Below are 17218 nucleotides of genomic sequence, written 5' to 3'. Positions count from 1 at the left end.
CGGTGAAACCTCGTCTCTACTAAAAAGACAAAAAATTAGCTGGGCATGGTGGCGGCCGCCTGTAGTCCCAGCTACTCGGGAGGCTGAGGCAGGAGAATGGCATGAACCCAGGAGGCAGAGCTTGCAGTGAGCTGAGATGGTGCCACAGCACTCCAGCCTGGGCCAGAGTGTGAGACTCCATCTCAAAAAAAAAAAAATTAGCCGGGTGCAGTGGCTCACACCTGTAATCCCAACACTTTGGGAGGCCGAGAAGAGTGGATCATGAGGTCAGGAGATCGAGACCATTCTGGCCAACATGGTGAAACCCTGTCTCTACTAAAAATACAAAAATTAGATGGGTGTGGTGGCATGCACCTATAATCCCAGCTACTTGGGAGGCTGAGGCAGGAGAATCACTTGAACGCCATAGGCAGAGGTTGCAGCCACTGCACTCCAGCCTGGCGACAGCAAGACTCCGTCTCAAAGAAAAAAAAAATTATTAAGATTAAAGTAATGCAGAAATGTGTGGATAACAGACAATTGGACTATTGAGTATAAAAATTCAAACAGTTGTGTTAGTGAGCTAGACATAAGGGTAGTTTTTTCATCTACCAATTTCTTGTCATAAAATTATCTTCAATTCAAAAAGGCTACACAATGCTTTATAAAGTTTAGTAACATCATTAACTGGGCCCCCTTTTTGCTTACACTGATTATAGAGGGAAGTCTTTTAAGACAGCCACCAGAGGCCCTGACAATGTTTTCTTCAAAACGCTATGGTCCACTAGGGGTTGTACCCTTTATCCCACCATCATTTCAGGTTCTATATATGTATATTTTAGCCTAAATGCAATAGTAGCATCATAAAGAACAGAACTGCCGGGCATGGTGGCTCACGCCTGTAATCCCAGCACTTTGGGAGGCCAAAGTGGGCAGATCACCTGAGATCAGGAGTTTGAGACCAGTCTGGCCAACATGGTGAAACCCTGTCTCTACTAAAAATACAAAAATTAGCTGGCATGGTGGTGGGCACCTGTAATCCCAGCTAGTGGGGATGCTGAGGTGAGATAATCGCTTGAACCCAGGAGTGGGAGGTTGCAGTGAGCTGAGAAGGCACCATTGCACTCCAGCCTGGGCAACAAGAGCGAAACTCCATCTCAAAAAAATAAAAATGTAAAGAACAGAACTAAAGTAGAAATAGCAACAAACTATATCATTTTCTGTGACATAGTTTGAAGGGGTGGCCTGCCCCTCCACACCTGTGGGCATTTCTGGACAGGTGGGACGAGAGACTGGGAAAAGAAAGAGACACAGAGACAAAGTATAGAGAAACAAAAGTGGGCCCAGGGGACCGGCACTCAGCATACAAGGCCCCCTGCTGAGGCCCCGGTCTCTGAGTTCCCTCAGTATTTATTGATCATTATCTCTACCATCTCTGGCCCTGGTCTCTTGAGTTCCCTCAGTATTTATTGATCATTATCTCTACCATCTCAGAGAGGGGGATGTGGCAGGACAATAGGGTAATAGTGGGGAGAGGGTCAGCAGGAAAACATGTAAACAAAGGTCTCTGTGTCATAAACAAGGTTAAGAAAAGGTGCTGTGCCTTGATGTGCACGTATAGTGCATTAAAGAGCAGTATTGCCACTAGCATGTCTCACCTCCAGCCTTAAGGCGGTTTTCTCCTATCTCAGTAAATAGAACATACAGTCGGGTTTTACACTGAGATATTCTATTGCCCAGGGACGAGCAGGAGACAGATGCCTTCCTCTTATCTCAACTGCAAAGAGGCCTTCCTATTTTACTAATTCTCCTCAGCACAGACCCTTTATGGGTGTGGGGCTGGGGGACAGTAAGGTCTTTCCCTTCCCACGAGGCCATATCTCAGGCTATCACATGGGAGAAACCTTGGACAATACCTGGTTTTCCTAGGCAGAGGTCCCTGTGGCCTTCTGCAGTGTATTGTGTCCCTGGGTACTTGAGATTAGAGAATGGTGATGACTTTTAACAAGCATACTGCCTTCAAGCACTTTTTTAGCAAAGCACATTCTGCATAGCCCTAAATCCATTAAACCTTGAGTCAACACAGCACATGTCTCTGTGAGCACAGGATTGGGGCTAAGGTTACAGATTAACAGCATCTCAAGGCAGAAGAATTTTTTAGTACAGAACAAAATGAAATCTCTTATGTCTACTTCTCTCTGCATAGACACAGTAACAGTCTGATCTCTCTTTCTTTTCCCCACAATGGTTAACACTGCTTGGGTTCCTACTAACGGCTAAGCATAATAGTAAGTGAATTAGAGTTTTGTTCTGTTGATACGAAGGGTCAGATTTGTTTGTATATTGTCTATGGCTACTTTCATGCTACGGTGCAGAGTTGAGTAGTTAGGACAGAGACTGGACCACAAAACCTAAAATATTCCCTATCTGATTATTTACAGAAAACATTTGCTGACCTCTGGTCTACATAACCTTCAGAAATAGGTGTTATTATCTCTGTTTTACACAAGAGAAATTAAGTCTTTTAAAGGCTAAGGCTCTGTCCTTGTCCTTGTTCCTTGACCTTAAAATTTCTAACAGACATAGCCTAAACCTGTGCAACCAGCAGACCCCCATCATTCTTGTTTATCTTCTGTCAGGGAGAGCCTCAGCACCTTAGACCTATACAGTGTAGGATGAATCCCTCCTGTTACTGGCAGCAAATCCATACGGGTCTGCAGAAACCACAATTCTTACCTCCTCAGAAGAAACAATTCTGGCCAGGTATGGTGGCTTATGCCTGTAGTCCCAGCACTTTGGGAGGCCGAGGTAGGAGGATCCCTTGAGCCTAGGAGCTTAAGACCAGCCTGGGCAATATAGGGAGACTCCGTCTCCATTTTTTTTTAAATAATACTTATAAAAAAATTTTTAAAAAGAGAATTTGACCAAGGAAACATAAGGCAGAAGGAGAAACTGAGGCAAGTTTTAGTGCAGGAATGAAAGTTTATTAAAACACTTTAAAGCAGGAAGCAAAGGAAAGAAAGTACTCTCAGAAGAGGGCCAAGCAGGTGACTTGAAGCATGGTTTAACTTTGTGACTTGGGGTTTTATATGTTGGCATGCTTCTGGGGGTCTTGTGTTCCTTCTCCACGGATTCTAACCTTGGGGTGGGCTGTCTGCATGCCCAGTGGCGTGCTAGCACTTGGGAGGGGAGCAAGTTACAGTGTGTTTACTGGATTTATACACAGGCTCACTTGAGGCTTTCTCCCTTACCAGTCGGATGTCCTTAGGAGGTCATATACCAGTTAAACTCCTCCATTTTTCCTCTTAATGCACATGCTTGAGCCCACTTGCCCAGTTTCTGAGATCTTATGAGGAAGCTGCTGATCACCAATTTTAGGTGTTTCTGTTTATTGAGAGATTGCTTTTCCCTGGTGCTGGCTGCGATTAAGTATTATTTTAGAGACACAGTTAACAACCACCTGACCATCACAGGATGGTCACCTAACAACATTCCTGGTGGGGGGTGGGGGGTGGGGAGGCCCTCTCATTCCTTGCTTATCCCTGACTAGTTAACCTGCTGTAACATTCCCACTTCTGCAAGTCACCAGTCAAGGTTAGCTATTTCCAGCTGGAGGAAGCTAACGGTGTTTATGGCCCAGGGGAGTTTAGGCTGTAGATGGCTTGTTTCCAATTTAGTCAGTGGGATGGAGCTGGGAGGAATAGAAAAGATGGAGGAAGAGAGAGAGAGATTAGGGCCCATACACACATTAAGGTTACACACCTACACTGCAAACAAATGGTGCACTGCCTCCAAACAAATCCCCAGTTAAGAGGGCTGGGTAGAGTTCCAAACTCCTTGCCTCAGTTTCAAATGGCCCTCCCCAGGGGACAGTCCAATGTGAGCAAAGCCCTGAGGGTGCCACAAATACAAATGCATAAAAATGGCCAAATGGTGACACCAACAGCTAAGTCTAAACAGAGCAGAGCCCCAGCAACACCCTAAAAGAGGCAGAGGGAGGCTGGGTGCACATCAGCAGCTTACCTGGTTCCAACATTTGTTGACTTCTTCAAAATGTCACATTCTCTTTGTATCAGTGAAGCTTTGGAAGCAGCAGATGCTGTGACAGAAATAGAAAAGGAGGTTCTGCAAGACAAAGGCACCTTGGCTGCTGCTGGAAGCTCCCCTAATGTTCTTACTACAGGGTCAGCTAGCCATGAGCAGCTGGCACTCACAGGTGGCTCCATGGCCCTATCCAACAGAAGATCAGATAGGTGTGTCTGGAGCCTCCTGTGAATACACAGGGCTCCCTGTATGGGCCACCAAAAATTGTAACCAGCAATAGGGGTCCAACTACTTGCCGCTTGTAAAAAGAAGCCAATATAACAAGAGCAAGGTGTGATAGAGTTTTATTATCTGTGCCAGCAAAGGGAAGTGTGGGTGAAATTCCAAAAATTCCAGTCTTCAATTTGTGGAGTGAACATAGGAGTTTTTAAAGAGAGAATGGTTTGGAATGCAGGAGAGGAGGGGGTTAGGAGGTGTTAGGTGGCTCAATCTGCTCCAACAGCTTATCTTGAAATATTATTCCATTTGGTGAAGGGGCCAGCACCATCCTGGGCTCAACCAGGTTACAAATTAATTGTAGTAAATCTTGCAGTAAATTTCTAGATGGGAGTGAGTTTTGGCCTTGACTGGGGAGAGAATTCTGGAGGTATCCAGTTTATGCCAGGATCCGGCCCCTGAAGCTTCTAAGGAAATACATGACCAGATAAATGAGCATGGTGTGCACTTAAAAAGCGTCTAGGTAAAAACATGTGCATAAGGCATGGGAGCATAGAATGGGTAAAGAAACGGAGGTTCACATTTTGAGGCTGTATTTCAAGATGAATGGAAACACATGTAGTTTATCTCAAAGTTATATCTTAAAATTGGGGAGAAAGGAAGAAAAAAGTTTTAAAACATGGTTTGAAGCCACGCTACTCGGTTACAGGCTGAATAAAGAGGGTGACAAATGCAGTTTCTCAGAAACATTTAATAGAGACTTTTGAGCAGAAGCCATCTCTTGGGTGGCCTCAAGATGGTGGATTTGGGCACTGTTATCCCCCCAGACCCAGGGTTTATATACCATAGGGAATTTGCCTAAGGGCTGGATTTATGGTAAGTATGTGTTTACGATAACACCAAGGTTGTTTTGACCTAAGGACAAGATTTCCAGTAAGTATATGGAGGTAGAAATCTTAGAGGCATTTCCAGATCCGGGTTTAATCAGAAGTCAGCATGGTGAATTAGCATCTAAAATGGAGTTCCTCTAGCCTCTACTCCTCTACATACTACTGTTTTTAATTATCTAACTTGGAAAGTTACAAGAAGAACCAACTTATCAGTCCTCCAAAACTATTTTGTGGTAATGAGAAAATACCTTTTATGGGGTGCCTGCTGATAATAAATACTTGTTTTCTAGTTGCCAAGTTTCCAGGACAGTGAAGATGATGATGATATTCTGCCAAATATGGACAAAAATCCAACAACTCCATCATCAGTTATCTTTCCATTGGTAAAAACTCCTCAATGTCAGCATGTCAGTCCTGGCATGCTAGGTTCTATAAATAGGTAAATATTCATGCATATGATATGTTAATTCTCTGCATCAGAGTAGTGAGGAACATTTACACATTTCATGAGGACCATAGATGCCAGTAATGGGAAGAGGCATTATTTAAAAAATCAAGAATGTATAGTTTCTAGAAGTTAAGGATGGACAAGTTCATCAAATCGGGGTGCTATTCAATAAACAGCATTGTGATATAACCCACATTTACTTCTGGATCAATTCGAAATGGATCAAGGTTTTACTTGTAAAAAACTTTAAGAAAAAAAAACTAAAGAAACCTTGGAGAATTATTTTATAATACCAGATTAGTGATGGTCTTTCTAACTATAATATAAAACCTACAAGCCATTAATGAAAAGATGAATAAAGTCAACTGTGTAAAAATGTTTAACAAATTTTACCTGGTACCAACCACTACAAACAAAAGACAACCTGAGAAAAGAATATATGCAACTTGTCACAGGCAAAAGGCTAATTTCCGTAATATATACAGCATTCCTACAAATTAACAAGGAATGCATTGTTAATTTTTGTGCATTGCTAGTGAGAAGGTAAAGTAGTGCGATCTTTGCAGCAACAATTTGTAAGTATCAAAATTATAAATGCACATGCCCTTTGACTTAGGAATTTTACTTATAGAATTGTGAATGTACAGCTTATTCATTGTAGCATTGTTTAAATGGCAGTACCTCAAAAATCTATCAGTAGGGACTAATTAAATGAACTCTGGTCCATTATATAGTCATAGAAATTAATGAAGAGCCAGGCACAGTGGCTGAAGCCTGTAATCCCAGCACTTTGGGAGGCTGAGGCCGACGGATCACAAGGTCAGAAGTTCGAGACCAGTCTGGCCAACATAGTGTGAAACCCCATCTCTACTAAAAATACAAAAAATTAGCCGGATGGGGTGGTGTGTGTCTGTAATCCTAGCTACTCAGAAGGCTGAGGCAGGAGAATCACCTGAACCCGGGAGGCGGAGGTTGCAGTGAGCCGAGATCACGCCATTGCACTCCAGCCCGGGTGACAGTGCGAGACTCCGTCTCCAAAAAAAAAAAAAAACTTCATCCTTTTGGCCGTTGAATTTTATTAGACACTTTAAGGAAATATGAGATTTGGAACAAAAATGTTCATCATAAAACATAATACTGAAAGTTTGAGAATGACCAAAACATCCAAAAATAAGGAAAGTTATAAATTAAGATTTATCCATATAATGGAATATGAAACAAATCATGTCTTCAAGAATTTAATGACAGAAAAATGTCCAGTGGATAGTAGTTTTCAAAAGCTAGGAAAACTACATTCAGCATGATCCCAATTTTATGTAACAAATTCGTAAGGAAGGAAATTTCTTAACTTACACATCACCAGCCATTCTTTCTAGGTTGTAGAATGACACCAGTGTGGGTTGTGGGTTTTTGTTTTTTGTTTTGGGGGATATTTTCTGTCCATTTATGTCACTTTTACAATTAAAGAAACACGATAGATTCACTTATGTTATGAATCTATATTGTCTGAAACTTTTTTCTTAAAAAAATGATTTTCTTAGCCTTCTTCACTCTCTCTGACTTTACTAGCTCTAGTAATTGACGTACTTTTCATAACAGTTTTAAGTAATCAAACAGTTATATCACTTCAGAAGTGAAAAACTCTTTGTCTTCAAAGACATCTCTTTGATAATAGACTTACCAGTTGCTGATCCTGAACAACTGGCTAGGCCTGTTCATTTGTTTTTTGTTTGTTTGTGAGATGGAGTTGCTCAGGTTGGAGAGCAGTGGCGCAATCTCGGCTCACTACCGCCTCCATCTACCGGGTTCAAGCAATTCTCATGCCTCAGCCTCCCAAGTAGCAGGGATTACAGGCGCATGCCACCGTGCCCGGCTAATTTTTGTATTTTTAGCAGAGATGGGGTTTCACCATGTTGGCCAGGCTGGTCTTGAACTCCTGACTTCAGGTAATCCACTAGCCTCAGCCTCCCAAAGTGCTGGGATCACACCTGTTCATTTGTTAAGCAATTTGCTAAAAACTGACGACGTTTATTCATTGCTATACAGCAGTGTTTGATTCAGATAAATATCTTAATAGAGTCACATTTCTTCATGTCATGCCTTTAAGGTTGTTCCCAAATAGTCATAAAGAACAGAGGATACTCAGGTATGTAAGATCTTAGAGCGAAGAGAGAGTATGGAAATGGATGTTCAGCTGGTATTTACTGTCATAAGTGGGATTAGGAATTGTGGGTTTAGGGAATTAAAAACAACCAACAATTCTACTTGGCTTTTAATCTCTTCAGTTATGAGTGAAGCATATTTGCTTGTAAGGGAAGAGATAAGGTAAAGGAAATGAAATAAAGAAAAAAAATTTGGTGGTTGGTATGGGGAATTCAAGAAAGATAGAATTTTGTAGAAATAAAAGGCTTGATGAGCTGGATTAGAAACCCAGCACAGTTGGAAAAATTGACAGTTTTCAATCACCAGGCATATCTTTAAAGTGAATAAACTGAGATTCAATTAGGACAGGGAAGGAAGTGAACAGGAGAGATAATGGTATAGCAAAAGGGAGTCCAAGGAGAAGAAGTCTCAGTGGGAGTTTTGGAAAACCAAGAGAGGCAGCAAGATACCAGAAAGAGCGTAGACGGTACAATGAACGGTAAGCAAAGCATAATTTCCCAAAATAGTCTTGATCAGTATTTCCTGTAAAATGTTTGATTTAAGCATTTTGTCCATCTCCATAGGCACATTTTATTGTCCTCTTTAAAATACAGAATGTACTTTTTAAAGATGGAAATACGTTTGAGGTCAGGCGTGGTGGCTCACGCCTGTCATCCCAACACTTTGGGAGGCCCAGGAGGGCAGATTGCTTGATGAGCTCAGTAGTTTGAAACCAGCCTGGGCAATGTGGTGAAACCCTGTCTCTTAAGAAAAATACAAAGATTAGCCAGGCATGATGGCACGTGCCTGTAGTCCAAGCTACTTGGGAGGCTGAGTTGGGAGGATCACTTGAGCCCAGGAGGTTGAGGCTGCAGTGAGCCATTATCATATTACTGCACTCCAGCCTGGGTGACAGAGTGAGACCCTGTTTCAAAAAAAGAAATACATTTGAAATTAATTTAGGCAATTGTTGTTCAACCTGTGGTTAAAAGTATGACAGTTAACTTAAAATTATTAAGTTGACTTAAAAATATTGTTGACTTAAAATTATTTCGTATTCAAACAGGAATGACTGTGATAAATATGTTTTTCGTATGCAAAAATATCATAAAAGTAATGGTGGTATTGTCTGGGGCAACATCAAGAAAAAATTAGTAAGTATTTTTCTTTATCCAATACATATCTATGAAACAACTTTAATATGTGATAAACTGTGGTAGTTGTAAGTCATGTAACAGTCCCTGTCCCTGAGGTGATTATAATGTAACAAGTTACAATAATGAAGCCATGAATGAGGTAAGCACATAAGTACTGTAGGATTACAGATGGCATCACATTGACTGAAACATTGGAGCAAGGGGAAAATGGGTAAAAACTTTGATTTTTGGGAAATGAAGGGTGGGAAAAATATACACAGGTCTGGGAAGGATATTTCAGGCAAAACACAAAAACACAAAACACAAAAACAATCCTGTTCAAGGATTGAAGAATAATTCAGACTGAGTCACAATTCTCATAAAGTAAGAAATTTCATCAAATTCTATGTAGCTTTAAAATGGCTTCAGGTGTTTTTCAGATTTAGCTACTTAATTTTATTTTTTTACTTTTTATTTTTTTACATTCTAACATTTAAAATCCAACTACAGAAAAATTTTTAACTGAAAGATGCCTTAATAGAATGATCTATATCCCTTAGAGAAAAGATTAGGACAGTCCTTTATCCCCTTGAATTACTTTTTAAATTTTTAATTGTCTGATTTTAATTGCAATAACTGATTATCATATATAAGTACTAGGATTCTGGAAAAAGTATTTCATCTCAAATTTCCTCTAAGTAGCTAATCTTCGAGAATGGTAACTTATGGGAACCCCCTTGATTCCCTTGCTTTATGACACTGAGCAAGTTACTTGAGCTTTCTAATACCATTTTATTCATGTGTGGTATGACAATGGGGATCATGATTATATTGATTTATGTTACCAAATGATTTTGAGGTCTAAATGATATAATGCAGTGTTTTACCTCATCTCAGAAAAAAATACATTTATATCACAGTCTGTGAGCATGAATTTGTATCTCAAAAATTTCTTAAAACAGTACTTACTCTAAGGGCTACTATATTTTCTGTTCTGTTACTTTTTATTTTTAAAAGATTTTTAAGGATTGCCAGCCATGGCCAATAGTTTGATAAGCATTGTAATGTGTGTGAGCATGTACTTCAAACTTGCCATTTACTTTACCATTTTAGCCAAGAATTTCAAGTACAGAGAATTAAAATTCTGCTGGTATAAAACATTGTACTGTTATAATAACAGACTGTAGGTAAAAGTAATACAGTAATTAGTATTCTGTATAGTAATTACTATACTGTAATAGTACAGTATAGTATTGTAATTATAATTACTATATATAATCATGATAAATTGTGTTTATATTTTAAGTTTACCAAACCAGTATATTCATTACTTAATTACTTAGCACATTTTGGCAACTTTTGGAGGCCCATAGACTATCCTTTAACTGCTATAGCATTAGTTTATAATAATTTCTTAGAGGAGTGTTTGCCAGCACTGGGAAACAACTTTGAGTAAGTCATGGTTCTTGCCCTGGATAAACCCAAAAGAGAATTACGCATTTCACAGATAATTATAATGTGATTAAATGTTGTTATAGGCATATGTTCAAAGTAATCTGGGGATAAGCATGCTTAATTTTGTCTAGATTTGAGGTAGACTTCACCAGGAGGTACCATTTAGCTATTAATAGTAACTCTTTTATAGGTTGAAACTGATTTCTCAACTCCAACACCAAGAAGGAAAACCCCATTTAACACAGGTAATACACTTACAGCTTTCTTTTGTGGCTCAGTTCTATTATAAGGTAGGTTCTTTATTTAAATGGTATTAAAATTAATTGCTCTCAAGTGGACAGACTTAGCATTTTATTCCTTATAGATGTTTTCAGTTTTATTGAAAGCACTTTTAGAAATTTATTATCTTTTTATTAAACTTCTCTTTACAGACTTAGGAGAAAACTCTGGTATTGGAAAACTTTTCACTAATGCTGTGGAATCTTTAGATGAAGAAGAGAAAGATTATTATTTTTCGAACTCTGATTCTGCATAGTAAAATGAGAAAATATGATTCCTGGGATTTTTACCATAAAGCAGACAGTGTGTTTGTATTTTCAACTGGAGTACATGTATTTTCTTTGTAAAGTAGCTTCCTATGAAAATGTGGACTTTTTTGAAGGTTTCATATGTTTGTGTTCAAAGTAAAATATCCTCATTGCTGCAGCTTACTAAAAATGTAAAGAAAATTGTTTTTGCTCGTGTAGATATCTGTAAATTTGTTTTTGCATATTAAAATATATATAGATAATTTTTTAATAAGCATCCAAGTCTGTTTACTTTAAGAAAATCATTTCCCAAACAGATTTTTTTTTTTATTTCAAGAAAATTTTGCTACCATTTAAGTAAGAGAAGGTGAGAAGGATGACAGAGGTTGTATTGGTAGCTATTGAATTCATGAAAACTTTTAAGTTAGCATTTGTTACCAGTTATTATCCAAGCCAGAGTAGGATTTGTTACCAGTTGTTATCCAAACCTAATGTTTAAATTACACATCGTTGAAATTAAATTACACATTGTTGACATGCTTCTCTCCTGATTGTTTTTATTTTAAACTTGTGATAGGCATATCTATGAAACCTATGTAAATTTAGTTTATTGCTTTACCATTATTTTACTAGGTAAAATTAGAGAACAGATTTTGTTCTCTAATTTTTAAGCCTTATTTACATATGCAGAAACAGCTTAAATATTTTGACTAGATTAGACAAACAGTTAATAGATCCACCATTAGGAATCAATATATTATGTCATAATAAACATCCTTTTTCTATCACTGAAATTTCTTTTAGAAATAAACTTATTTTTGCTTGTTATGTTTTGAAACTTGACATAGGATATTTTCCCTCTGGCTACACATTCACCTACCTTTGTTCTCTATTTAGATTATTAAAATAAAGTTAGTTTGCTTTTATAGTATTTGTTTCTTGTTTTTTGTTTGTTACTAATTACTGGATGATAGAAATAAAAACAAATCACGACTGGTCCTGTTTAAGTTTCCTCAAAAAAAAAAATGATTAATAACATTTTCTTGTTTCTTAAGTGTTTTAGTCAGAGCAGGCATGGTGTCATGTATCTGTAGTCTCAACTACCTGGGAGGCTGAGGAAGGAGGATAGCTTGAGCCCAGGAGTTTAAGGCTGAACTGTGCTATGATCATGCCTGCAACTGGCCACTGCACCCTAGCCTGGGTAACAGAGACTCCTTTTAAAATAAATAAATAAATAAAATAAAATAGTAATAATCAGCAGTTATATAATTATAGGACTTACAGAAACACTGTAAAAAGAACAGTGCAATTGGACTAAGATAGTTCTTTCTTTAAACTACCATGATTATTTCTGCCATAAAGACCCTTGGTGGATATAGAATGGATCAAAAGAAAGGGTTATTTTGGAGTGGCCAAAAAAAATGCCATTGTAGAACTTGAGTTGCCAATATTTTGATCTAATGCTATACTGCTTGAAGTTAATGGATAGTGTTTTAGGAGTTAAGAAAGTGGTTAAATCCCTTAAAAAGTAAAAAGGCAATTGAAATGGCATAAACTTGACTCAAACCAAGAGTCTGACCCCTACTGCCCATATATCCCTATCAGAACTTCAGCGCCTTCCCTATTCTAAGGTATCTCACCAGCCAGGTACCTGGCTTGTCCTATTTCTATCAATCAGGTCATAAGATGAACTAATGATAAGGTTTAAGGTAAGTAACCCCCAAAGGAAACTTAAAAGTGGAAAAGAAAAAAGACCTTAAGGACTTAAATAATAAGATGGATAATGAATGGTTAATGGCTACCAATGAGGATATAGGAGGAGGCTATTGCAAGCCTAAATATGGATAGAGCTCTCCATACAGCAAGCATAAATAAATGAAATCCTCTAGGTTATGTCTGTAACACCATGTTAATTTATGTACTTTTTTTTGTCTGATGGGTGCACACACAGCTGAGTCTGAGCAGGTGGTGGTATCTCTGTGTGAGGTTGTTGAGGGACTGCATCATTCTGGCATGCAGCTGGGGCAAAGCACCACCAGATGTCCCTACCCACAGGCCCTGCTGACAATGTAGCAGGAGCAAGATACATGAAGATGTAGCACAGTGGAACCACAAAGAGGCTCCTTTCCTCCTCCTGTCACAGCTTAGCATTGTGCTCACTATTAAAGGAGAAATACTCAAAAAGTCCAGTTATAACAAACTGATAACTGCACACTAGGCAATAACTTAGTGTTTCCTCTCTGTGGTTTTGACAGAATTATTGAGCAGCATACATAAGTCAGCTGCTTTCATACAAATTGAGAGTTGATACTATCTCAAAGGAGCTAAACAATTAGAGTAACTTTTTTGTCCCCTTTTATCAACACCATAGAGTGAAAGAGAATGATACCTAGTTTGTGAGTTCTGCTTCTAGATTTGCCAGTCTAAACTTGAATAAGTCACTTGTTTCTGGGCATCACTTTTATCATTTGGTAAGAAAGGAAAGAGAAGTGATTTGAATTACATGAGCTCTGAAGTCCCCGCCAGATTTAAGGTGAGGAGAGCTCTGCAGTGAGGCTGGTTCAACTACCCAACAATGTAATAGGGGTAAAAATGAGGCCGAGAATAAAGGACTCATATAATTAAAGGCTGCTTTAGTGACTAGAAGAAAGATGTCATATATATTACAGATACAAGCAAAGCCTTCTTTTTTTGTTCGTGTTTGTTTTTGTTTTTGTTTTTGAGATAGAGTCCGGCTCTATAGCCCAGGCTGGAGTGCAGTGGCACGATCTCAGCTCACTGGAAGCTCCGCCTCCCGGGTTCACGCCATGCTCCTGCCTCAGCCTCCCGAGTAGCTGGGACTACAGGTGTCTGCCACCATGCCCGGCTAATTTTTTTATATTTTTAGTAGAGACGGGATGGGGTTTCACCGTGTTAGCCAGGATGCTCTTGATCTGACTTCGTGATCCGCCCCCCTCGGCCTCCCCAAGTGCTGGGATTACAGGCGTGAGCCACCGCGCCCGGCCCCAAGCAGAGCCTTCTTAATGCCATCACAGACAACAGAATGGATCAAAACGGTAAATATAATAGGGTCAACATAATGGGCCTGCATTCAGTAATTTATATTAAAAAGAAACTTTCTAAGTCCAAACCAATATACCATTTTGAATATATTTCAGCAACAAAAAAGAGTAATGTAGCTGGGAGTTTGTATTAGTCCATTCTCACGCTGCTATGAAGAAATAACCCAAGACTGGGTAATTTATAAGGAAAAGATGTTTAATTGACTCACAGTCCTGCATGGCTGGGGAGGCCTCGGGAACTTACAATCATGGTGGAGGGGAAGCAAACGTTTCCTTTTCCACATGGCAGTAGGCGAGAGAACTGCAGAGTGAACAGAGGAAAAGCTTATAAAACCATCAGATCCTCTGAGAACTATCACTAGAACAGCATGGGGGAACCGCCCCCATGAGCTAATCACGTTCCAGGAGGTCCCTCCCCAATATATTGGGATTATAATTCAGATTACAAGTCAAGATGAGATTTTGGTTGGGGACACAGCCAAATCATATCAGAGTTCATATTAATAGATTTGACAGTACTTAACTGGGACACACCTTTGGTCAGATAAACATTCAGTTAAGTTTTCTACTTTCCTAGTTACTGGGTCATTTATCTCACAACCCACCCATCACCCACACCTTACCAAGTACATGTATTTAGAATCAGTACACTTAAAAGTATACTATCTACACATAGGGAAAATCGACAAGTTGGCTGTAGTCATAGACATGTCAACTTTACTATTTATCACAACAGTACAACTTTAATGATGGGAAACATTCCAAAGTATATCTCTAGCTTAGCTTTTACTTTCTTAAACTATCCTTAGTAACACTTTTAATAAACCTTGTTTTATTTAATAAAAAAATTAGTTTTATAATCTAGTCAAAATGATCACTGAACAGATTTTTCTTTTAATAATTTCTATAATCTATAAATAAATGTATACAATATAAAATATTTAAATAAAATATTCTCTTATTTACAAATAAACATAATCATAAAACAGCAATGATTATTGAAGTGCATTTAATATTGTGAGAGGTCTTTGAAAACCCCATCTTGAGCAGCTTGATTATATATCAGATTTCAGTCTATCTTGGTTAAGATCATTTGGTAACATTTGTATGTCAAATACATAGTGAATATATCTATAGATCTCCTCAGCCTTCTGATGAGTTACTTGTGCATACATGGAGATTTCTTGAAGTGAGCTGAAAAATAAATGAGACAAAATCATTACACTAGGACTTTTGGCTTTTATAAAATTTAGTATTACCTAAAGAACACCAAACACAGTAGCCTTTAAGGAAATCATCTCAAGCATTATCCGTCCAGCTGATATGTCTTGAACATTAGTTTGGATAAAAGAGCTACTTGTTTCCTTTCCTTAAAATTATCTAGAATAACAATTTCAACATCTTCAATGAACTGAATGTTTTTGTGTTGCCCAAAATTCATATGTTGAAGCCGTAATTCCAATGTGATGGTATTTGGAAGTGGCAACTTTGAGAATTAGTTGATAAAGGTGGATATCCTTGTGCACGTTTAAGAAGAGGCCAAAGAGCTAGCTAGCTCTATTTCTGCCATGTGAGGATACAATGAGAAGGCAGTAGTCTGTGACTCAGTAGAAAGCTCTCCAGAACCCAGCCATGATCTCAGACTTCCAGTATCCAGAACTGGCAGAAATAAATTTGTGTTGTTTGTGTATTTTATCATTGCAGCATGAGCTAAGACAGTATCTGATGTAGGCCTTTAATTAAAATGAACTACATTCTAAAATCTCCCTCTTCAAGCAATATAATGATCACAACTAGTAAAATACTCATTTTTCTTGTTATAGAACTGAACAGCCCAGAAATGTTAGATTGCAAGGTCAAATGAAACTGCTACTTATTGTCTCTCCACAGAGCTCTAAGCTTCTCAAAGGAAATCCCTACACCTATTTTTTCTTTTTTCTTTTTTTCGAATAATGTCCCTTAGCTTCATACAGTAACTAATATATGTTGGCAGGCAAAAAATGTTTACTGAATAAAATAATCTAACAGGCATGATGCCGCTTAAATTTTTTTAACATTAAACTTCTATGGAATGCTTTTAAGAATCTTTTAAAAGTAATCATTTAAAAATATTACAACAGACATACCTGTTAGCCATCCTTTTCACAGATGAAAACTGGTGACACATATTTAATGCAGTTATATAACTTATATTGGGAATACTTAAATAAAACTGGAGTGCCTCACTTTTATTACTATTCACCACTGTTGGAACATGAATACCAACATTCTTTCTTTGTTCCACTAAAGACAGTTCCTTTAGCAAATCTGCAGTTTCTTCTTGGCAGGAACTGAAAAGAATTCGGATACCAGCGCCAATTAAGGTAGTCAGCAGGCTGTCATAGCTCTTTGTTCTCCTAAACATCCTTGATGTGTCTCCTAAATATTCATATTTAGGGAAAGGCAAACTTCAGTAACTAATATTAAGTAGAATCATTAATATACTTTATTTTATTAAAATCCCAAAATCTACACCATTGAGCAAACTGGTGCCACATTCTGCTAATGAGAAACCCTACAACTAATGTTTCTCAAATATCTGAGAAAGAAAATAGGGGTAACTATGAGCGCCTTGAGCTGGAATCAACATAGAAAGGTGAATAAGGAAGAGCTTATATTCCTAGATAATTCACTCCTGAAGGCCAAGACTGTATTACTCATCTCTAGTTTTTCATGCTAGCTCTGATGAAGGGTGCATTAAGTACTGGTTTAATATAAAATTATCTTAGGTATTTATTCCAAAGAATAACTCAACAAATACCCTGTACACCCATTTTAACATCATCTTGCCAATTACTTCCCTACCCTTTCTTGTTCATTTTCTATTCCATATTCTACTTAAATCCTTTTATTGGTATTCCCTATTATGGCCCCCGATCCTTTTCTATAACCTTTGCCATGTTACCTTCCTGTCTATTCCAAATCTATTTCCTTTATCCCTGACTTTTCAAATTAAAAAGAAGGCTGGTGGCTCAAACATGTAATCCCAGCACTTTTGGGAGGCTGAGGCAGGAAGATAACGAGGTCAAGAAATCGAGACCATCCTGGCCAACATGGTGAAACCTCGTCTCTACAAAAAATATAAAAAAAAATTAGCTGAGCATGGTGGCACACACCTGTAGTCCCAGCTACTCAGAAGGCTAAGGCAGGAGAATCACTTGAACACAGGAGGCGGAGGTTGCAGTGAGCCGAGATTGCACCACTGCACTCCAGCCTGGGTGACAGAGCAAGACTCCATCTCAAAAAAAAAAAAGAAGGCTGGGCATGGTGGCTCATGCCT

The 17218-nt window shown here is 38.4% G+C and overlaps 2 protein-coding genes across 8 annotated transcripts in view; one reads left to right on the top strand and one right to left on the bottom strand.

The window, feature by feature from the left end:
- Nucleotides 1-11768, top strand: part of MIS18BP1 (MIS18 binding protein 1) — a 49848-nt gene extending 38080 nt beyond the window's left edge. For all 3 annotated transcript variants that reach the window (XM_522841.7, XM_063792892.1, XM_009427759.5), the window contains 4 exons: nucleotides 5420-5568; nucleotides 8786-8873; nucleotides 10501-10555; nucleotides 10742-11768. In XM_522841.7, the coding sequence (XP_522841.5) occupies nucleotides 5420-5568; nucleotides 8786-8873; nucleotides 10501-10555; nucleotides 10742-10845 (396 nt within the window). In that variant the 3' untranslated portion in view covers nucleotides 10846-11768. The remainder of the gene's footprint in view (nucleotides 1-5419; nucleotides 5569-8785; nucleotides 8874-10500; nucleotides 10556-10741) is intronic.
- A 2306-nt stretch (nucleotides 11769-14074) lies between these two features.
- FANCM (FA complementation group M) overlaps nucleotides 14075-17218 on the bottom strand; it is a 64784-nt gene continuing 61640 nt past the window's right edge. For 2 of the 5 annotated variants that reach the window (XM_509928.7, XM_003314302.6), the window contains 2 exons: nucleotides 16026-16317; nucleotides 14075-15093 (listed from right to left, as the gene is read on the bottom strand). In XM_509928.7, the coding sequence (XP_509928.3) occupies nucleotides 14955-15093; nucleotides 16026-16317 (431 nt within the window). In that variant the 3' untranslated portion in view covers nucleotides 14075-14954. The remainder of the gene's footprint in view (nucleotides 15094-16025; nucleotides 16318-17218) is intronic. The other 3 variants (XM_009427756.5, XM_063792891.1, XM_009427757.5) reach the window with 2 other exon arrangements.

This window comes from Pan troglodytes, chromosome 15 (assembly GCF_028858775.2).
Source record: "Pan troglodytes isolate AG18354 chromosome 15, NHGRI_mPanTro3-v2.0_pri, whole genome shotgun sequence".
Taxonomy (NCBI): domain Eukaryota; kingdom Metazoa; phylum Chordata; class Mammalia; order Primates; family Hominidae; genus Pan; species Pan troglodytes.
The sequence above is the reverse complement of the archived record's forward strand: the minus strand, read 5'-3'. Positions and strand labels throughout refer to the sequence as shown.